The 24,159-nt window shown below is 38.6% G+C and overlaps 1 protein-coding gene across 1 annotated transcript in view; it reads right to left on the bottom strand.

Moving 5' to 3' along the window:
• Positions 1 to 24,159, bottom strand: part of Ctdspl2 (CTD small phosphatase like 2) — a 51,394-nt gene that overhangs the window by 6,069 nt on the left and 21,166 nt on the right. The window contains exons 5-10 of the mRNA XM_051144513.1: positions 23,446 to 23,658; positions 20,771 to 20,849; positions 18,551 to 18,662; positions 14,069 to 14,155; positions 3,570 to 3,632; positions 3,388 to 3,467 (exon numbers count right to left, since the gene is read on the bottom strand). Coding sequence (XP_051000470.1) covers positions 3,388 to 3,467; positions 3,570 to 3,632; positions 14,069 to 14,155; positions 18,551 to 18,662; positions 20,771 to 20,849; positions 23,446 to 23,658 — 634 coding nt within the window. The remainder of the gene's footprint in view (positions 1 to 3,387; positions 3,468 to 3,569; positions 3,633 to 14,068; positions 14,156 to 18,550; positions 18,663 to 20,770; positions 20,850 to 23,445; positions 23,659 to 24,159) is intronic.

The raw sequence follows: 24,159 nt of genomic DNA, 5'->3' as shown, positions 1-24,159 counted from the left end.
ACAAAAATAAAAATGAATGTTAAAACACGCACTGAAACATATCCATATACCATTGACCATTGACTTTGTAAATATTCTTTTCTCTCAAGAAGCAAATTCAAATACAAATATTGGACCTAAGCTGTGGACTGGTTTCAATATAAAATTTTTTAGCAATTATTGAGACCTTTAAAAAAATATTACAATGGTTTAAAGAACTTTGGTTTATACTATAATGTCATAAATTACAAAAGGGAATTAAAACTTTTAAGTTGTTTTTGTAATTTAATTACCCCATGAAAGCTCAGCTCAGGTGCAGCATTTGGTTGTCAACGAGGTCCTGCTTTTTAACCAATTTTCCAGATGGTTGACTGAGTGAGGCACAAGTGACTTGCCCAAGGTCACAGTAAGTCTGTGGTTAGCCCTGTATTGGAACCCAGGATCCTCCTGGCTCCCAGTCCTTTGCTCTAACCAGTAGACCACACAGCCTCCCTATCCCTGTACATGCCAGAATAGAAAATATAAGAAGGTGTGTTTTCATATTGGAATTTTAAAAAATTTTTTTAAAGTTTTCCTTACAGTTTTTGAGAAAAGATGCTGCTGAGGCCAAAACATTCCATCATTTAAACTTTCCCCAAACACTCATTTCTTTTAAATCGGGGGGGGGGGGGGGGGGGGATTGCACCTTTAATCCCAGTACTTGGGAGGCAGAGGATCGCTGTGAGTTCAAGGCCAGACTGGTCTACAAAGTGAGTCTAGAATAGCCAAGGCTACACAGAGAGACTCTGTCTCCAAAATACAACAAAAAAATTGAGGAATGATGGCAGGTGGTGGTACATGCCTTTAGTCTCACCATTCAGAAGGTGGATCTCTGTGAGTTCAAGGACAGCCTGGTCTACAAAGCAAGTCCAGGACAGCCAGGGCTACACAGAGAGAAGCTTTGTCTCAAAAAAAAAACCAAACCAAACTAAAAGAAAACAATGACAAAAACAAGTTTAAGTATTATAAATATAAACTAATAACCCATCTTACAAACTAAATAGCTTTCATTTTAAAAGCTATTAAAAGTTGTACAAGCCAAGCAGGGGATGGTGGCACATGCCCATATTCCCAGCACTCAGGAGGCAGAGGCAGGCAGATCTCTGTGAGTTCAAGGGCAGCCTGGTCTATAAAGCAAGTCCAGGACAGCCAAGGTTACAAAGAGAAACCCTGTCTTGAAAAATACTATAGTAATCATGCAATCCACACTTATACAAATTCTCATGAGCAATATACTACTCATGTCTGTACTGGCCAGGAGGTGGTGCCACACATCTTTAATGCCAGCACTCGCGGAGACAGAGGCAGGCAGATCTCTGTGGGGTCAAAGCTAGCCTGGTCTGCAAAGTGAGACCAGGAGAAGAATCCTGTCTCAAACAAACAAAACAAAAAATCCAGTGCTTGTGGCAATGACAAAGAGGAAGTTTTAGGTACCCAGCCACTAAAAAGGTAATTCATTTACCCACCACTCCTTTCTCGCTCTCATTTCTTGATTTTGAGACAAGGCTTCTCTGTATAGCCCTGGCTGTCCTGAACTCTAGAGTACTTCAACAAATTCCAATCTGCTCACATTTTTCAAAATCCAATTTAGTAAATCAGAATTCCCAAGTGTATAGATTTTATAAATCTAGCTATTATAACACAATGTAACAACATGTCGATTCCCCAGACAAATGAAAGCAGCAAAAAGATTGTACTGCTTAAACTGTTACTAGGATAATAAAAATAATCAACAGAAATCTCCCCGCCCCGAGACATGGTTTCTGTGCGTAGCCTTGGCTGTTCTGGACTCACTTTGTAGACCAGACTGGCCTCGAATTCATAGGGATCCACCTGTCTCTGCCTCCCAAGTGCTGGGATTAAACAGAAATCTTTTAGAATAAATAGTCATCAAAGCAAAATCTAAATTTACATACTTTTATTAATGTCAGGTAGAGTGAGCATTTTTTAAAAAAAGACTTACTTATTTTTATGTATACAGTGCTCTGCCTGCATATACACTTGCAGGCCAGAAGAGGGCATCAGATCACATTATAGATGGTACTGAGCCACCATGTTGGTTGCTGGGAATTGAACTCAGGACTTCTGGAGGAGCAGTCAGTCTCCTTAACCGCTGAGCTATCTCTCCAGCCCTACAGTGAGCATTTTTATAGTATACTTTGGTGAATAGAGAATACCGTTTTGTTTTGTTTTTTTTAATTTATTCCTGTAACTTATTTGAACCTTTCAATTAAAAATTAAACATCACAGTGAAATAAAACGAAGTGGTCACTGGGAAACACCTTTCAACACAATGGCAACCACTTAATAAAGTTGGTTTTTGATTTTGATTCCCCCCTCCCCCCAAGACAGAGTTTGTCTCTGAAACCCTGGCTGTCCTAGAACTTGCTCTGTAGACCAGGCTGGCCTTGAATTTAGAGATCCACTTGCCTTTGCCTCCCAAGTGCTGGGATTAAAGGTGTCTGCCACATTGCCGAATAGTTTTTTTTTTTTTTAAGTTATTTTTGTTGAGGCAGCAATTCGCTGTATAACTCAAGCTGGCATAAAACTTACAGAGATCTGCCAGCTTGTGCCATCATACATGGGAATAAAGTACCAACAATAGTAAAATAGGTTAAGATTTATAATTAAGACAATATGGGAGATACTAAAAAACAAAACAAAACACTGCAATGCCCAGCTTAATAGCTGCCACAAGCTTCTTACATTTTCTTTCTCTACTCTTGATCACTCAGTCAAACTCACTCCTAAACCTTAGAGGATGGAGCAAGTATGTAGACTTCACTAAAGTCTCTCTAGTTGAGAGAAATAATGGAATTAGTTTTCAAAATCCCCCAAGGCATCCCTGCTAACCAGTCACACCCGCCATCTGCTGGCTAATGGCATACACAGGGGAGAGTCCAGATTAGGATAACCTGAATGATTAACTCAACTTTAGTTTCCAGTTAGGTGCACTAACATTCTCTTTGCATCAAATCTGCTCTTAAGGAATCTTTTCTATTATACTTCTTTTTCCTCTGAGCCCTTACAGTATAACAAACATTATCTCAGAGATATGGAAATAAAACAAGCTCACATTGGAAAGTTCTACCACCACCGCACTCCCGCCTACCTCCTGGAATTCCCAAAGAAATAAACATATAGATATGACAGTGAAAAACTGTATTTGACTTTGGGACCTTTTAAGGAATGTCTGTCTGAAGTTACCTAATTAGCAACTCTTGAAGAGTTGTGAGACTTTAAAAACTCATTTACCATTCAACACAACAAATCTCTAGATAGTAGCCAATTGAAAATGGCCATTAAAATTAAAAAGAAAGTAGTTGCACAGATGAGTGTGACATTTCTACTATTCTTAATTAAATTTACCTGACCAGTTGCTTTTTAGGGTCTAGTATGTTCAGTAACTTGTCTGCATACACCTTCTTAGAAGCAGTAAAAAGAATGATCTACAAATTCAGGGAAAAGAAGTAATCATTATACATGATCTGAATATGGTTACTATATTGAATAAAATAAAATCAATAGGTAAGTAGTTTAAGCACATTTACCTCATACATCTGAGACATTCGTTCCAGGAATTCCCTGAAGAATGGTCTTAATCTCACATAAACCTGAAGAAATACAAACATAGTTTTCAGCAAATAAACATTAAAAAAAAAAAAAAAAAAAAAAAACCTTAAGATGTGTTCTAATCTTAGATATAACTTAAAAGTTCATACCATAAAGTAATATTTACTAAGTGCCACTCAAACATATTTCATGTACCAGAAGCACTTAAGACAGTCTTTTTGAGCGATAGTAATCCCCCACCACCACCACCAAGACAGGGTCTCTCTGTGTAATGGCCCTGGCTGTCCTGGACTCCCTTTGTAGACCAGGCTGGCCTCGAACTCACAGAGCTACACCTGTCACTGCCTCTCAAGTGCTGGGACTAAAGATGTGCTTCACCACACCCAGCTGAGATAGTAATTATTGATTGTTTCATTTTTAATAGCAAATACAACAGTACTTCACTGGAATATAATCTTGAAAAGCACTTCAACTAAAAATAGATTTCCCTTATTACAGATTTTGATCCACCAAATCATTTCCATCTTCCAACCAGGTAGCATCCGTCCAATCATTAGGCAGGCTGTGTGTCAGTTCTAAGCTGACCTGTCTCAATGACCTTCCTCAATAAGTACTCAGAACTTCTTCTGAACAAGCTCCTGTTAAAAATACCTCTGTTTAATTTTATATATTAAGATAAGTAATAGTCAAAAAGGTGGTACCTGGATTGGTGAGTTTAAATACTGCGCCCCCCCAAAGACATCAACCTACCCTTGTACATTTACTGATTGAGATATAATTGAGATTGCAAGTATACAAAAACAACAGTTCTCAAAACCCATTGCTCATAATATATATTATATATGTTATATATATTATATGTGAGTTGAGATAGGGTTTCCCTGTGTAGCTCTGGCAGTCCTGTAAAACTTGTTCTGTAGATCAGGCTGGCCTCAAACTCAAGACTTCTGCCTGCCTCTGCCTCCCAAGTGCTAGGATTAAAGGTGTGCACCACCATGCCTGCTACACATTCTTATTTCTATACTAACATTATTATTCTTGTAATATGCTACAATATTCAGAAAAAGCACAAATAAAAGCCATAAACACTACTTACAAAAGACTCTCCACTCTTCTACTTGTGTTCACCTAATGACTAAATTTTATAAAAGTTTAATACTCCACTAAAAAATGGCTATTGGTTTCAGATATCATAAATAAATATTCATTAAACCAAGTTAAATAGATTGTGACTTCGTAACAAGTTTAGTGTTCAATTCTGCCATCTACATGAAAATGTTCCTGTGACAAAAATGGCAGTCCTGAGAATGTTTTATGGTAAAACAGGGAAGGCACGAAACAAAAGAAAACCAAAAAAAGTGACATTTTCCAATGACTTCCAGATTAATTGCATTACGTACCCTACTGCTGTTACTATGTTTAACTATAACACATAGCTTATAATTTGACACTGCTTTCAAAATGCTAGACAGAAGAGTACACTGCTAGTGTTTCCTGATCCTGAGAATACAAAAAGTACAGGTTTCTATCTCCAGAACAGATTCGCCATTTTATCAGAAAGTTATCACAAAAAGATTAGAAGACACAGATAATATAATGGTTAACAGGGAAAATATATTGGAAAATAAGAATTGTTAGGTCTCAAATAAGACTGTAAGGAAGTGTACCGTGATACACAGGCACAACTTTAAGCAACAGGATCTATGCCACTGAACTCTATTAGTTGTGAACAGGATTTGATAGGAATCAGGAAGCTATGAGTTTTGTTCTCAAAAAATTTATAATGAAAGTACGTACAATATAGTCTCTGTTTTGTTTATTAAATCCATTTGCTGGAGGCAGGTTGTATTTGTGGTATGTTCATGCCACTGGTCAGAGGACAATATTCAAAAATCCATTTTTTTTACCTAGAGATCAAACTTAAGCTGTCAGGCTTTGTGGCAAGTCCTTACCTGCTGAGGCATCTTGTTGTCCCCAAAAGTTTAATTATGGACACTGTTATTTATTTGTATTAGGTCACAAGCATAGCCATATGCATCCCTCTAAGTGCATCAGAACCTATCCCACCTAAGTAACTACGAAGTGCCTTTTCCCTCTCCAATCTTCAGTCTCATAAAGGATTCTGTTCTAAAGTGCCCACTTCTCATTTCCTACCAACTATCCTTTTCCAGGATAGTTTTGTTCTTTTGTTGAGACAGGGTCTTTTTCTGGAACTTACTATGTAGCCAAACTGGCCTGAATATTGAGGGTGGCCCTTCCTGCTCCAGCCTTCTCTCTCTTTTTTTTTTTTTTTGAGACAGGGTTTCTCTATGTAGCCTTGGCTGTCCTGGACTCGCTTTGTAGCCTAGGCTGGCCTCGAACTCACAGCGATCCACCTACCTCTGCCTCCCGAGTGCTGGGATTAAAGGCGTGCGCCACCACACCCGGCCTAGGTTTTTTTTTTTCCTCCAGCCTTCTCAATGCTGACATTACAAGTGTGTGCGAACATGTCCAACCAAACTTAATTCTAAACTGTGGAAACGCCCAAAGACCAAAAGAATGATTTCACTCTAGTTTACATTTGTTCTTGCAAACCTATAGCATGCTATTTAATTTAATATTTTGAAAAAAAATACCTAAGTTTAAAAATAATGTCTATGGATAGTAATAAGTGATTACTATCTGCAAGACTGACAAACACTCAAAAGTGAGGATTTGTGAATACGTACATTATGCCTAATTTTTTAAAATTAAAAGTATTAGAATCTGCTGGGTAGTGGTGGTGGTATATGCCTTTAGTCTGAGCTCTCAGGGAGGCAGAGGCAGGCGGATCTCAGTGAGTTCAAGGTCAGCCTGTTCTATAAAGTGAGCTCCAAAACAGCCAGGGTTACACAGAGAAATCCTGTCTAGAAAAACAGCAACCAGGCTGGGCATGGTAGCACACACCTTTAATCCCAACCCTTGGGAGGCAGAGGCAGGAGTATCTCTGTGAGTCTAAGGCCAGCCTGGTCTACAAAGTGTGTTTAGGACACGGAGAAACCCTGTCCCCACCCCCCACCCCCCAAAAGGAAGAAAAATAGCAACCAAACCAAAACAACAACAAAACCATTAGAATCTATTACGAACTTGTTTTATGAAAATTTAAATTGTATGTAGAAAAATTATATATAATAAAAAAGTACACTAATAGTGCAACAACGCTACTTGACTACTTTCTGCATCTTTTTTGGTATCATGTCAATGAAAGTTCCTTAACTATATGTACATGGTACTGGCAAAAAACGAATAGAACCACACTTAATAAAAGTAAATTACATAGAAAACTCTGTGTAACAAGAGCCCTGGCTGTCCTGGACTCACTCTGAAGACCAGGCTGTCCTTGAACCCATAGAGATCTACCTGTCTCTGCCTCCTGAGTGCTGGGATTAAAGACGAGTGCCACTAGGCCAGGCTAGTTAAATTCAAATTTAGTCTATTTCTATTAGTTTATCAAACCTTTGCCTGTTATTTTAACAACAGGACCAAGAAGCAAAGTTAAATCCTACCTACAGATAAGCAGCTTGTTCCTACTAGTCAATCTTTTTTCCTTTTTCTAGAAAGAGTGTCACTTGGCCATCCTGTGGACTGGGCTGGCTTTGAAGTCACAGAGATCACCTGGCTCTGCCTCCCTAGTGCTGGGATTAAAGGTGTGTGCCACCACACCCAGCTTTAGTCTTTGTGTTGTTGTTGTCCTCCCCCCTCCACCACTCCTGCGCCCCAGACAGGGTTTCTCTGTGTAGCCTTGGCTGTCCTTGACTGCTTTGTAAACTAGGCTTGCCTTGAACTTAAATCCACTTGCCTCTGCTTCAGGGTTAAAGGCACTTCAGGATTAAAGGTGTGCGCCACCATGTTGGGCATAGTCAGCCTTCTTAAAAGAAATATTTTACCTGATTTTAAAGCCCAGACAGTATGATACTAAAATTGAAAAAAAAATTTTTTTCCCCACTGGCTGTGCTATGCCTTTAATTCCAGCACTTGGGAGGGACAGGCAGACTGATCTCTGAATTGAAGCCAGCCTGCTCTACAGAGCCAGTGTGTCTAGGGATACACTGAGAAACTGTCCCGGAAAAAAAAAAAAAAAGAAGAAGAAAGAAAAAAAAAAAAAAAACTTCAATACTATTTTAAGGACACCCTTTGAACTTATTAATATACTATGATTATATATTCTTTTAAATAGTAAATTTATAGAGTGGAAGTATAGTTCAAGGTTTCCATGTATGCTTGGCTTAGGCAGGACCAAAAATCCCCATACATTTGGTAGAGTTCATTAGAGATAAAGGACTTTAACCCCACTACTCCAGAGGCTGAAGCAAGAGGATTTCGTTGAGTTTAAAATCAGCCTGAGCTACATAATGGGATTATATTAAAAAATAAAACACAAATATGTATCAGAGAAAGAAAGTACACTAGGTTTTTCCTTAAGCAAAAAGACAATTAGTCTTTAATAAGCAGAGACAAATGCAGTGGCGCATGGCCTGCCAAAACGTGATCTCAGCACTCGCGGAGCTGAAAGCAGAGAACGAGTGAGGCTGGAGGTTTTGAAGAATGAGATGCTGTAATTATCTAGGGGAAAGGTCCCCTAATTAACATACACAGGCACACAAAATAGCTCCGTCAATTTTCAACCTTTTGGCACACTTTAGTTCCCTCACCTACAAAATGAATCCCAGTGTTAATTAAAATTAAATAATCTACATAAAGATTTCATATCATGGCCACCACATTTAAAGTGACAAAAGCTGTTAACCATTATTACCTACCTCTTTACTTATGGGGTAGAACTGAGCAATCACAACTCTAAAGAGAACTTACTACCACCCAGTCTCTTAAAAAAGAGATATTAATGACTCCCACTAACATTTTCTTAGCAACCAGCACCAAATATAGAAACAGTAGGAGCCATGGAGGCCTCAACTAGGCTTCACCTAGTTCCAGTAAGAGACAGGGGTAGTATTTGTAGGGGGAATCAAGCTGGGGATGAATAGGAAAGAACTAAAACATCAAAACCAGTATTTTGCTTAACTATAAAATAGACCTCAATCTGAAAAGGGATTTAGAGTCCAAATAGGATAAACTGAAGTATTTGTGTACATGATTTATTAAATTGTCAATGATTGAAGTATCATGTTTATTATGAAAAAATAGTCATCTCTAAGTACATACATAAAACTTTTAATGACATATATTAAGAGATACTATGAGCAAAAAAGAAAGCCATTTATGTAACAAAATGTTGCCTTTAAAAAACTCGATGGGCATGGTGGTGCATGTCTTTAATCCCAGCACTCCGGAGGCAGAGGCATGTGGATCCCTGTGAGTTCCAGGCCAGCCTGGTCTACAAAGTGAGGGATACACACAGAAACCCTGTCTCGAAACACCCCCAAATAAAAGCCTCTAGCATACACCAGAATGTTAGCTCAAGCCTTTGATCCCAGCATTTGGGAGGCAGAGGATGGCAGATCTGTGCTATTAAGGGCACCTTGTCTACAAGGGCAAGTTCTAGGCCTTAGTTCCAGTAGTAACAACAAATCATTCTAGCAAGCAATCAGAAAGTTGAAAGATTCTAGGCCAGTAAGACTCTATCTCAAAAATAAAGTTAAATAAAATCACTCTCAAAAACCATTCTAAAGATAGTGCAGCCTCCAATTTAACAGATGTTGTAATCAACTCCCATTTTTTTATATTTAAAATATGTTCAGCTGTTAAATAAGAACTTTCTGCATAGAGTGTATTGCTGTGTAGAGTCATCGCTATTATACAGCCCAAGCAAGTCCCACACTAACTCTCTCTCTGCTTTATTCAGCCTTCTGAGCTGTGGTGACAAGCATGTATCACCTGTCTTGCTGTATAATCTGATTTTTAAAGAATGAGCTATTCCTAATTTAAACAGATATTTTAAGAACTCCCCATGAGATGTATTTTCTAATTTTTGATAAGGAGAGAACTATAGGTTTAATTTATATCATTTTAAAATCTAAATATATTACTAACAATTTTAATGAGAACATAGTGTCAATGATTACTTACTAAGGGTGAGAAAGTTACTTTAAGATTATTCTGATGTATTGTTTTTTAACACTTTCTACAAGTTACTACTCAAATACTGCTCTCTCTGAGCTAAAAGTGACATCAGTACTAAATATTCACAACCCAAAATACTGTATACAAGGTATAATTATGCACAAACATACATACTTATTATACAACAAAATTAAGTTTGTAAAGTCTGCAACAAAATGCCTCTTTAATTATAAAGTCAGAATTTGTAAAAAAAGAAAATATGTAATCAGGTATTTACAACAGAATTCTTTACTTATGTATTTTTCTCTTCCTGGAGCAAAAATAATGCTGTTTTTTTCTAGGAAGAACTATAAGCTATAACACTTCTAATTCTCTTTTTGTGGTGTAAAAAATGTCCTGAGCTACTTGATTTTCAGAAAACAAAGTAGGAAGAGGCTGAGCTTTGCTCTCCACTGGCCTCTTTGCCCCCAACTTTTCCCATAAAAGCAACCTCTTCCAATAAAAGAAAGCATCCTTTACAAGTGTCTCCCTACAGCATCCTGGCTCCTTGAGTGCTTACCATAGTCTGATTTCTGGACAGCTGACCCAAAGTTTGTTGATTTTACTGATCCTCAGAAAGCCACTCACTGGCTAAAGTCTTAATGGTGAATACAGTCAAAAAATCAGATGCCCCTGCCTTACTGTACAGAATGAGGAGATGGACAACACAGTTGCGTTTGGTGCACTGTGATGAGACATATGAGGTATCTTCTTTGTCTTCAATCAGCCACATTGGGCTAAGTAGCTCTATTACATCTTCAAAAAACTGAGCTCCAGTTCTTGATGGAGACAGAGGAAGGTCATTGAGGAGGTGTTTCAGCTCAAGAGCTAAGTGAAAAATGTCTTTTGATTCAGTTCTGCTTGTGGATAGCAGTCATCTTCTGGATGGAAGAGGGAGTGAGATGACCTAGAGTCTTGAATTGGTGGATCTGCAGGAACAGAAACTAAATACAGTGGAGACCTCTTAACTGAGTAACACCATGAGATGGATTTCCTGACAATGTGTCAATATTACACTAACTACAAGCTTAAACGTGCACTGGACGTGATCATGCACCTGTTTTTCTAAATTGAATGCATCTGTACCATTTTATGAATAAATCCTTTCTCAGCCATTATACAACAACTTTTAGGGAACGTGTGTATTTAAAAAAGTACAGCAATTCAAATAATCTGTACTTTTTGTGAAGTCTAATAACCTCACTTCTAACGGTTCTTTTATAAACACAAGCAAGTTTGTCTACTTCATCTAGCATTAAGAGTTTAACATGTCAACTGTGAGATGGATCTTTTGTTTTTTTTCTCCATTAGAAATGGAATTCATGTAAATACTAAATTTAAGACTTGAACAATTCATCTGCCTGAAAATTCTAAAAATGTTATTATCTGAACTTACTCCTATTTACCAAAACAAATGTATATATTAGAAAGTATGGCAATCTAAATATAAGTACAGTAGCTACCCCTCAGTCCTAGCAAAACCTATTATCAGATCACTGTGAACCTAAATTTTCCATATAAAAATAATAACTCTGATTAACATTTGATTACTTACTTCTACTCAGAATTTAAATGTATTAAATATACAGTATATATTTATATAATGACTAGATTATAAGTCAACAAAATAAGAGCCTGTTGGCCAAAGATAGTCTACAATTAAAACATTAAGTTTTATTGGAATACAACCATATTTTAGTCTATTTCTTGAGATAGGGTCTGACTATGTAGCCCACTCTGGCCTGAAACTTGTAATATGCACAGCCCAGGCACAGCCTCCCCTGCTGGGATTGCAGTGCTGGATTATACGTATAGGCCACCACTTCTGTCCAACTCTTTTTTATGGATGGTTCATTTCATGTTGGAATAGCAGAAAAAAGTGGTTTCAACAAAAGCCATAACATCTAAAACTCCTGATTTAGATAATTATTTATGTATGTTTAATATAATTTATAACTTGAAAATGTTTGTAAGTGAAAGAAAAATAAAAGGTAGAATTGAAATTAGACATAGGCGAACCTTTACAAACTGAACACAAACCAAAAATAAATCCCAAGAGGACACGTTATCTCGCCTTGATTCACAACAAGAAGCTGATTCTTAAACACACACGCGCGCACACACACACACACACAAGAAGGGTTGCTATTTAAGAACATATAGGTAAGTGCCATGAATGCACTATGAAAATTTCACCTCAATAAATTATTTTAAAAGAAGGAGTATATACAGCATTGTATGGGCTTCCACATTTAAGTGGGCCATGTTACATTACAGTGGTTAAATATGTAAGTTACTTCTTACCTAATAATGTGGTTTCTCCAAAATCTCTTAGCTCATCCCAGACCCTTGTGTATACTCTTCTTTGCCAGTAGATGGAGACAACACCACTGAAAGTTTAAAAGACATCATTCCCTGTTTAAAGGGAGCTTGCTGGTCTGAAAAAACTGAGGGGGGGGGGACCCTAAACCAAAGACTTCTCAGTTTTTTAAAAAAGCTATGTCAAAACTAGACCTACAAGGGAAGTTACGCAATATTTACTATGGATATCTTTAAAGTTTTAGTAGAGGGGACTTGACTACATCCTTCATAAAGTGATTAAATCACAATACTAAAAATGCAATTATCTCTATAGCTTTTGAAACTCAAACTTCCTGCTCATTGCTATTTACATGGCTGGGTAACTTTTTATTCAGTTTCAGAAAGTGCAACTGAAAATACGTGTGAAAAAAAGTTTTAAGAATTCTATAGAGGTAGGTATAATATACCATATAGCTTTTCTAAGCTTTAGTTAATATGTACTGTGTTATATGCCTTTCATTCAAACAAAAACACTTATCCATATCTGCAAGAAACAGCAACTTTTAAAAAGAAGGAAAAGCAGAAGCGGTGGAAGATATAAGAAAAATTTCAATATACCCATACTGAAAGGAAGCAAATGAATCTATTTCCCACATTTATTTCACTATTCAAAACAAAGCAAAAACAAAAAAGCACCCAAAACCAAAATAAAACCACACATAAAACAACCCAGAAGCCATTTTTAGGAGATAAAATTCAAACCAGGAAACTTAAGAATTCTCAAATAAGCTTTCCTTTTGATATTCAAAGGCCTAAAACCACTTTTCAAATTCATTCAAAATAGATAAAAACCAAACCACAAAGAGCAACACCAAGGCTACTGCACTGACAACAGAACACTGAGTTATTGCTACATGACTTATGCTGGCCTTAAGACGGCTACCCCTTAAGTGACTAAAGAGGAGCAATTTATCTGGCAGCGAATAGCTCATTCAGAAAAAGCTTTCAACCAAATAACAATTCAAACTAGGAAAATCTTAAAATCCATTATTTTATGTATCCTCTCCTCTTCCCCTAATAATGTAACAAGACTAATATCAGATTACTTTAAATGGAGATCAATATACTATTCAGATATTATAATATCCACCTAGATTAAATTAGAATGAAAATTACTAGTGAAATAAATCCTATTACTCATGACTACATAAAGTGTTTGGCGAAATAGCCCTGAAACTTCTACTTAAATCTAAAATCTTAGGATTCCTCCAAAACAACAACTGAAATCTAACAAACAACCATAACCACTTTGTACCTGGCTCACCAAGAGCACATACAAACCAGGGGCCTTGTCATTAACCACACGGCAAATCCTGCAGCTTTTTTAGCTTTGAGGTGGCTTCCTCTGACAAGAAACTTTTTGACTTTTCTCAGTCTTTCAGCAGCTGGAGTATGTAAAGGTCATGATAACAAACACAAACACAAAAAAGGATTCTGTGGTCTTTAATGCATATTCATTTATTAATTAAGCCAATACTGTGATTTGGACATTTTAATGAACATATGGCCTACACAGATAATCCACAGTAAAATCTTAACAATATTTATTTTTGTACTGTAACTTGTCCACTAACAAAAAGATGAGAAAACTGCTTGTACCTAAATTCTTTATATAAAGTAGTACCTACAGGGGCGCTTGAATTCTGTGGTATAGGTAACATTACTGTAGTAAATAAAATGACCAACAAGGAATGAGCTTTCTTTGCATGAATTAGATTTACGGGGGAACATAAAGAGTCCCCAGCTATTAGCCTGACAAGTTCTTCCTGGGATCTGTGTCAGTGTTCCTTGCCTCCACCTGCTGGCAAAGATTATGAAACTAGTAGAGATCACAAGCCAGAAAGTTAGTTAACTTTTGGTTACAAACTGATGTTTCATGTAACTATCTGGCATGTTGATGCTTTGTGTTAATACACCATTGAAATAGTGATAAAACTATTAATAAATCTATAAAAACACAATGAACATCAGAAATTTTTTTCTTGGCTCAGAATGTTACCTAATAGTTTAACAATTAGGCTTAAAATGTCTTAATTACCTGATAAATGACATCTTGGAAAAGGACTGGGAAAGTAAGTGCTGCGTCTTCTAGCTCATTCAGACTACAGTGCACCAGTGTTTCATCCTTAAAACAGAAAAACAAAACATTAAAAAATCTTCAGGCGACAGTTTTGAAAGTCAAGAACACTCTTTGTATGTAGAATCTATGTTGTATGCGACACAACAGCTCTATCTCTGATGAGTTACACACTCAGGGGGCTATGATTAGTTTCTCAGGCATAGTTTCAAAACCATTGCTTTGAGTTCTCCAGTTGAACTTTTTGTTAAAGAACATGGTATTCCTTTTGTAATTTAACTTCATATTAAGTGTTTTAAGAGTCTCACTCTGTAGTCCAGGCTGTCTTCGGACACATGATCCGGTCCTCTTGTATCACCTTTTGAGTGCTGAGACTACTGAACCACGTGCTACCGCAATCTGCTTATATTAACTACATTTCTTTAAATAGCTCATGCAAGAATCTAATTATTTTGTTTTTTTCATATAACTCATCTTCAAACTTTTTATAAAGAAATCTTAATTAAATCCTGGTTTGTTTTGTTGTGGTTTTGGTTTTTTTGAGACAGGGTTTCTGTGTGTCTCCTTGGCTGTCCTGGAACTCACTCTGTAGATGAAGCTGGCCTCAAACTCACAGAGATCTGCCTGCCTCTGCCTCCCGAGTGCTGGGATTGAAGGTATGCACCACCACCGCCTGACTTCAAATTCTGATTTTTTTTTTTTTTTACAAACATTAAGAAAAATAAGGTTCTCACCAGGCATCCTCATTAGAGTAACAAAATCCTGTGTGGCAATCCCTAATGTACCGCCGTGATGCCCAGGGAAGACAGGGCAACCTGGAAGTCCAACTACTTCCTTAAGATCATCCAACTTAGATGATTACCCAAAATGTTTCATTGTGGGAGCAGACAATGTGGGCTCCAAGCAGATGCAGCAGATGCACATGTCCCTGCAGGGAAGGCTGTGGTGCTGACAGGCAAGGAAACAATGATATGCAAAGCCATTAGGGGACACTTGGAAAATAACCCAGGTCTGGAGAAGCTCCTACCTCATATCCAGGGGAATGTGGGCTTTATGTTCACCAAGGAGGACCTCACCAAGATTAGGGACACGCTGCTGGCCAATAAGGTGCTCGCGGCTGCCCATGCTGGCACCTGTGAGGTCACTGTGCCAGCCCAGAACAAGGGTCTGAGGCCTGAGAAGACCTTGTTCTTCCAGGCTTTGGGCATCACCACAAAAATCTCCAGAGTCACCACTGAAATTCTGAGTGATGTGCAGCTGATAAAAACTGGAGGCAAAGTAGGAGCTAGAGAGGCCACACTGAAGATGCTCAACATTTTCCCCTTCTCCATTGGGCTGATGATCCAGCAGCTGTTTCACAATGGTAGCATTTATAACCTGACTGTTGCCACAGTGCCATACTCTATCAATGGGTACAAGCGGGCCCTAGCTTTGTCTGTGGAGACTAACTACACCTTCCCATTTGCTGAGAAGGCCAGGCCCTTTTGGCTAATCCATATGCACTTGTGGCTGCTGCCCCTGCTGCTGCTGCTGCTGCCCCAGCCAAGGCTGTGGCCAAAGAAGAGTCGGAGGAATCAGATAAGAAGATGGGATTTGGTCTCTTTGACTAATGACCTCTCAAAACAACCAATTCAGCCAGTTTAATTTGAGAAACATGGAAATAAAGGCGTACTTCACTTGAAAAAAGAAAAAAGGAAGAATAATAATAAGGCTGTTCAAGAAAAATGTAAGTTAATACATTCCTCAAAACCTGAATGTTACGAAGGACACAGCATACAGGTGAGTTTGGGAGTGTTTTCTTACCATGCACAAAGCCCTGGAGCTGGTTTCTCGTACCACATAATCAGGCAAGGTGGTAAATGCCTATTATTCTCAGCACTTCGGAGGAGGCAGGAAAATCAGAAGTTCAAGGATACTTTAGGCTACCTCAAAAATAAAATGTACCCCTAGTAACTACCACTGAGTTTTCAATGGGTTTAGCTAAGACTGACTAAAATTGCAGGGCAGTGATCAACTCAAATTAAGCATGATTGTTCATATCTTATAATTCCACATTACTACCTGCTGAGTTTTTGTTTGTTTGTTTGGAGAAAGGGGTTTTATGTACAGCCTTGGCTGTCCCAGAACTTGCCCTGTAGACCAAGCTGTCCTTGAACTCAGAGATCTGCCTGCCTCTGCCTCCTGAGTGCTGGAACTAAAGGTGTGCACTACAACACCTGGCTTTTTAAAAGTCTCTAAATAAACATTTACGTGTAAGTTTATATGTATAAGCTATATGTTGGGGGCACAGGGACAGTGATAAGGATCACGCCCAGAGCCTTCCACACGCTACGCAACCTCCCTACCACCAGTGAGCTATGCTCTCCGTCTCTTCTTTTCCTCGCTATATGGTTAACTCATCATCTACTTGCCGTAGCCTTGCAACTGCTGGATAAGTGCTAAGACACTTGGCTCCCCGACAACACTATTAAAACAATAAAAAGCCAGGTATGGTGTCATATAATCTCAAGTATTTGGTTTGTTTGGCTTTTGGTTTTTTGAGACAGGGTTTCTGTGTGTGGCCTTGGTTGTCCTGGACTCACTTTGTAGACCAGGCTGGCCTCAAACTCACAGCGATCCACCTGCCTCTGCCTCCCGAGTGCTGGGATTAAAGGTGTGTGCCGCCGCCGCCGCCACCACCGGGCAACCTCAAGTATTTGGAAGGCTGAGGTAGGAAGACTGCAATACATTCAAAATTTGCGGCCACGGTGGCCTAGAAAGCAGATGTTAGGCTAACATGTGCTACACAGTAAGCTCTTCTCTCAAGAGCCTAGAGAGTGCCCCTGAGCGACAGAGAATGAAAGTCAGGGTATGAAAACATGCTCCTTCAACCTCAGTACTTTTAAGGTTGAAGCAGAAATAAGGGTTCAAGGCCAGCATAGGTCACACAATGAGACCTTGTAACAAAGCATGTGTACAAAATATATGTAAGCCCATATATTTTCCAGCACAATGCATTAGACCTTTTGATAATAAAGAGAAATGGGTTGGCCAAGATAAGATATTCAATTCAAAGTTCTTCTTTACCCAAAGGTATAAAAATACTCAAAAATGTAGACTATTTTTTTTTTCAGACAGAGGTCTTGCTATATTGCCCAAACTGGCTCCAAACCCTCACACAGCTTGGCCATCATGTGCGTTTCCTAGCAAAGAAAGCAGTGCTGTCTCTGACTGCTGTCTGCCTTTGGAGCCCTTTCCCCAACTGGGCTGCCTTATCTGGCCTCAGTGGGAAGGGATAAGTTCAGTCTTGCTTCTACCTGAGGTGCCAGGGTAGGTTGGTACCCATGGAGGGCCTCCCCTTCTCTGAGAAAGGAAAGGTGGGGAAGGGAGGAAGGAAGCCTGAAGGTGGAAGGAGAGGAGGGAGGGAACTTCAATCAGGCTGTAAAGTGATTAAACAAACAAACAAAAATAAAATAAAATAAAATCATTATTTTAAAAAAATATGAAAATAAATAAAATATAAAACCATACCCTATACGAGGTATGAAAAATATAAATTTAAAAGTTGATTGTTAGTTAATTAAATAATTGAAAAATAAAAACAGGAAAAGGAGGGCTAGGGATATAACTCAGCTGGTGAAGGGCTTTAACATTCAAAACCCCCTAGGTTTATTCCCTAGCACCAAACACAGCAGGCGTGTGGCACACCTGAGATCCCAGTACATGAGAAGTAGCAGCAGCGGGTTCAGAAGCTCCGATCATGCAAAGCTACGAGTGGGGTCTCAGGCCAGCCCAGGCTACGGAGGACCTTGTCTTAAGAGGGGGAAAGGCAGAAAAGGAAGCCAAAGTGGATTTGGTCCTTCAGAAAAACAAGAGGAAATCGAAATTCAGGCATTTTAATAAGGGGGGGCTTATGGTGCTAGAGAGAGACCCAGTGACTAGGAAACTCTACTGCTCTTGCAGGAGATCTGGGTTCAATTACACCAGCCATTTATTCCAGTGCCAGAAGAACTGTGCTCTAGATCCATGCAGGCAACATACTAAAACACAAAAATAAATATATATTTTTTTTCTTTAAAGAGAATGTAGGTAGATAGAATGGAGTGTACACCACTAGCCTTGCATATATAAGACCTTGGATCAATAGCCAACACCTCAAAAAACAAAACAACAACAACAAAACCAAATAAATTTAAATAACAAACCAGAGTCTTGAGAATGTGGAGGAAAAAACCCATTTAAATGCAAAAGTAAAAGTCTACTTTATTTTCAAAATGTACCAGATCCTAAACAAGCTAGCCTAATATTAGGGTGCCTAATAACAACATCTGCAACACTGAGGACATGCTTACAGTAATATAACGGCTGCTTACTCGTTTGTGCTCCTTCAGGAGCTTTGGGCTGTTTATTTTAGGAGAGAATGTTAGCCCTTATTCTTTGTGCCTGTAACGATAATACACCTACCAGATCTAAGACCAGCGAGAACTCTGGTGTGCTTCTTGTTTTCAAAGGAAGAGCAGGTTTTCTATTTAGTTGTTCTTCTGTCAGAGGTGGAACATGTTTGATAAAATAATAGCTGTAAATCAAATTTTAAGAAAATTTCAACACTTCAATGTTTTATATTCTTCTTAAACATTTTTGTAAAAGACTTATTTATTTATTAAGCATACAGTGTTCTGGCTGAATGTACACCTGCACATCAGGAGAGGGCACCAGATCACATTACAGATGGTTGTGAGCCACCATGTGATTGCTGGGAATTGAACTCAGGACCTCTGGAAGAACAGCCAGTGCTCTTAATCTCTGAGCCATCTCTCCAGGCTCACAGTATTAAATTCTAAATTTTAATTTGTTTGTGATTTGCTTAGCTATAGTTAGAATATGCAAGGCATTGGGTTCAATACCTACAAGTACAAAATAAAATAAAGGCAGACTTGTGGTGGTTAGTCTCCACTATCTACTCCCCTGCATTTATTAGACTGGCACAGAAGGGACTGCCATGTCAGACTGAATTCTAAATTGTTTAAATTTAGTTGTAACTAGACTCAAACACATCTTCATCGATCCCAATAGTAACAATGAACACATTTTCACCTATGAAAAGTTAAGTTTATTCCTGGTAGTGTAGCTGTTCTCAACCTATAGGTTGCAACCCCTCTGGGGTCAAAGACTCTTCCACAGGGGTCACATATCAGATATCCTGCATATCACATATTTATGAGTCAAAACAGTAGTAAAATTACAGTTATGAAGTAATGGCAAAGATAATCTTATAGTTGGGAGTCACAACATAAGGTACTGCATTAAAGGGGTGGAGCTCTAGGAAGGCTGAGAACCACTGCTGCAGTGTCAATTCTTGGACAGTATTTTCTACATGCTGGTGTTTGTGGAAATGTTGTCCCTGAAAAAAAGCTGTGTCATTTAAAGTGCTGTGTCATTTCAGCCTATCTCCTAGACTACAGAACAGATGTAATGTTTTTCTCCAGATTCAGAAATTTGTGTGGCTCAGACTGGCAGCAGACCGCCAAACATTGACTATGAATGGCTCTGAGAAGTGCTTTAGGGCGTCTTCTTGCCAAGACCCTGGGTTGATCTTTTCAACTGTGGCTGGTATATAAGACTTTTCTTTGCATGTGATAACTGATGGAGCAAAGTTCCTTAATGTTTAGAGTAAGCAGGGATGTCAATCCAAAATGACATTTTTTTCCCTTTTTCATGAGGTCATAAAGTACCCACTCATCAAGCCTTTTTACCGTTCCAATTACTTCTATTACCAAGGGACTGTGGAATGCAGAACGAGTTACTTAGCAACTTTCTGTATAGTTGAAGAGGATCAGTGGCAATGATGGCTCTCAGTTTGGTTATTGTCAACTTCTGCTGGACAGCCACTAGCTCCTCCTCTTCAAGTTTCCCTTGCAAAACTTCTTGCACCACCATTGCATTGTATATTTATTAGCAATTCCTAGAACAGATTCACTATTGATGTTGTGAATTTCTGTCATGCTTGACAACACATTTTTAACGTACATAAGAAAATGACTTTGGGGGCTGGAGAGATGGCTCAGAGGTTAAGAGCACTGACTGCTCTTCCAAAGGTCATGAATTCAATTCCCAGCAACCACATGGTGGCTCACAACCATCTGTAATGAGATCTGGTGCCCTCTTCTGGCTTGCAGGCAGAACATTGTATACATAACAAATAAATAAATCTTTTTTAAAAAAGAAAAAAAATGACTTTGGATTTTTTTGGGGGTGGGGGGGGATCATCTCCACAGTATAAAAGCAGATTACTATCTCCAAAACTCACTAGTAAATATTATTACTCACAGGTAAAGGTCACAAGCTCTTTATAAAATAGATGTCTTTTATCATGAGATCATCTCCCTAAATTAAAAATGCATTGATATACCTAGACTAGCAAACATAGTACTAAGAAAATATAAAGCTCAAGTTAAACAATGCAGAGCACTGGCTGCCTGCCCTTGTGAGTACACAGATGAATGAGAGATGGAGTTCACTGCCCAACATCCTGAGAGCATGCTATTATATACTGCTGACACTGGAAAAAGGAGAAACTCAATATCCAAAGTACGGTTCCTACTGGATAAACATCATTTTTTCAGTTTCACCATGAAACTGAAAATTGTTCAGAAAAGAAAATTTGATAACCAGAAAACAACTCACGGGTCAAATACTTCCCAGTCTTCCTCATAGGTGGCCTCTGCATGGGCTGACGAATAACCACTCTCTGGAGTTACTGGTGCTATTAATAAGAAGAAAAACATTATTTTTCACTCACCTGTCACAAAATACTTTTTTACTGCTTCTTGAGGTCCTGTATAATTTAAAGATATGTACATGCAGGCAGAACACTGTATATATAATAAATAAATAAATCTTAAAATCAAACAAACAAACGAAACCAAGCCGGGCATTATATATCTGTTAAATATCTGAAACTATAGGTATGTGATACTGTGCCAAACTTATTATCATTAAGCTAAATAACTGTTTGAAACTGTCTCCAGAGATTCAATAAGTAGCCCAAAATTATCTATGTTCTTGTTATCTTTGGCTATATTTTCAAAGATTAAAAAAAAAAAAAAAAAAAAGCCAGGTGGTGGTAATGATGCCTTTAATCTCAGCACAGGGGCAGGGGCAGGGGCAGGGGCAGGGGCAGAGGTATCTCTGTGAGTTCCAGGCCAGCCTGATCTACAAAGAGAGTCCAGGACAGCCAAGGCTCTAGGTAATAGAGAAACCCTATCTGGAAAGCCCCCCCCCCCAAAAGATAATAAAATAATTCGCTATTTACTTTTTTATTATTACTATTACCCTTTCTTTCCTTATCTATCTATTTATTTATATTTTAAGGCAAGGTCTCTCTGAAGTCCTGGCTGTCCTAGAACTATGTAGATCAGGCTGACCCTGAACTCACAACAGAGATCTGCCTGCCTCTGCCTCCCTTAAAAGATGGATGCCACCTTCTGTCAGTCTTTTCATGGCATTCCAGAATAGCCAAAATGAGCATTTGCTACTACACTATAATAATTTTTTTGTATATTTCTTTAATTTGACGATAGAAAGTTTAGTCAAGGAGTCTGTCATAATGATCTCTGTCAGTAATTCCCATCTCAAAAACTATAGACTATAGCTGGGAATGTGTGATCATAACAAACCTCAAGTGCTGAGGCAGGAGGATTTTAAGTTTAAGCCTGGCCTTAAGCTAGGCATGATGGTGCATGCCTTTGATCCCAGCACTCAAGAGGCAAAGAAGAGCGTTATCTCTGAGTTAGAGGCCAGCCTGGTCTACAGAGTCAGTTCCAGAACAGTCCAAACTACACAAAGACACTTTGTCTTAAACAGCAACAACCAACCCCACCACCACCACCACCACCACCACCACACAATGAATTTGGGGGTGGTTGCATAGTCCCAGCACTCAGGGAGGCAGAGGCAGGTGGACCATTATGAGTTCAAGGCCAGCCTAGTCTATAAAGCAAGTACAGGACAGCCAGGGCTACACAGAGAAATCATGACTAGAAAAACAAAACAAGGGGGGGGGAGGAATGGGAGGATACAAGGGATGGGATAAACATTGAGATGTAACAAGAATAAATTAATTAATAAAAAAAAAAAAAAAAAAAAAAAAAAAAAAAAAAAAGAAAAACAAAACAAAACAAAAACCCCCAAATGGAAAGAAACAACTTAGCAAAGTCACCAGCATTAAAAATATAGGTCACAGGCAAGTCATTCCCAAGTATTAACATAACCAACTACCCCTAGTCTTTTACTTGTTTGAGACAGGCTATCTCAATATAGCCCTGGCTAGCTTCCAATTCACAGCTACCTACCTGCTTCTATCTCCTTATCCTGCTTCTGCTCATGACAGTAATAGTATGCTTATTTGTCTCAGTATTATTACGTCTGGGGTGTGTTACTCTTAGCTGACTAGTTTAAAGCACATCCTTCTTCTATTTTGCTGTTTTTCACTTCATACTACTACTACTGGGTTGTACCTTATAGAAATTTCATAATTATATCAATTTTACTTGGTATTTAGTGATGGGGATGGAACTCATGGCCTCATATTGCTAGCAAGACAGTTTGCCAAATGAGCCACATCTTCAGTCACATAGTTCACTTTTTCCCCCTAAGACAGGGTTTCTCTGTAGCCTTGGTTGGTCTGGACACTCTTTATAGACCAGGCCTGGCCTTGAACTCAGAGATCTGCCTGCCTCTGCCTCCCAAGTGCTGGGATTAAAGGGGTGTGCCACCACGCCCAGCCCATAGTTCAAGACATGGTGGCACATGCCTTTGATTCCAGCACTCAGGAGGCAGAGGCAAGTGGATCTCTGAGTTTGTGAGACCAGCCTGGTCTACACAGCAGGGCAGTTCAGGCTACATAATGAGACCCTATCTCAAAAATATACAAAGAAAAGTGGCCAAACATAATTTCATATTGGACTTTTTAATGTACCACAGTACTTAGAAGTAATAAATGCAGATCTCATGTGTTCCACATTTCAGTGGCAAATAGCATAGGAATGTAACAATTATGCAAGAACTTTGTAAAGACCTAAGATTAAGCTTGGGATAGAGGAAGCTATCTTCTGGGCAACGGGACCTCCACTTATGACTCAAACAAATCTAAAGGTATGAGACCGCCTCCCTCTCTACAGAAATTTCAGTCTTAAAGGTCTAAAGCTATTACTACATATAATGACAGGATTCAGGGACAAAACTCGTTTCGTCTTCTTTTTAACTTCAAGGAAGAAAAACTTAAGCATTCAATCTGGCCATTTAAAACAAATTAAGCACTACATTTTTATAATTGTTTATAAGATGTGTACTTTCTTCACCTGTAAGGGGTGGGATATCCCGTGTAACTGTTTCTTCTGCTTCTTCTAAACCATTATTTATCGACGGCCGCACTTGAGCTGCTTGATTTGAGTAAGCCGCTCCATTAGCTGATGTGGTGCTGGTAGTGATTTCATCTACCTGGTCCATGTCAAGTTGTTTCACTATCTCCTCAGCTTCCACGGCCTGTCCTGGGGAATCTGAGCCTGACGTTCCTGGAATTATCAATAAACTATGAATCACTTTAAAGCACATATAATAAAAGAGCTAGATGCAATCATCGCTATGCTTTATTTATTTAGATAATCCTTACAAAAGCAATACTGAGGTGTCATTGCTTGAAATACCTTTTAAAAACTCAATAAACAAAAATATTATAGGCTTTATTTTGTTCTTGTTTCTCAGTACTAGGTATTGAACGTAGGGATTCACACACACACCCTCAGCCACTGAGCTACACCCCCAATCTCCTTTCACTCCTGAGGTGCAGTATCACAAAGTAGCCCAGTCAGGGCTTAAACATTCATTCAATCCTCCTACCTCAGCCTCTCCCCAGTTGTGCAATTACAGGTCTGTGCCACCAGGCCGACAGTAATATTTATGAACAAAGTTTTCCTTAAGTTCTCAAGTAATTCAGAAACACCTCTTAAGTCAAATAACTACATTTTAGAACTTCTCATTAAAGTACTGTGTGAGCTATTTGATAAGCATTTATT

The sequence above is a fragment of the Acomys russatus genome, chromosome 4, assembly GCF_903995435.1.
Source record: "Acomys russatus chromosome 4, mAcoRus1.1, whole genome shotgun sequence".
Taxonomy (NCBI): Eukaryota; Metazoa; Chordata; class Mammalia; order Rodentia; family Muridae; genus Acomys; species Acomys russatus.
This window is presented reverse-complemented; position numbering and strand designations above follow the sequence as displayed.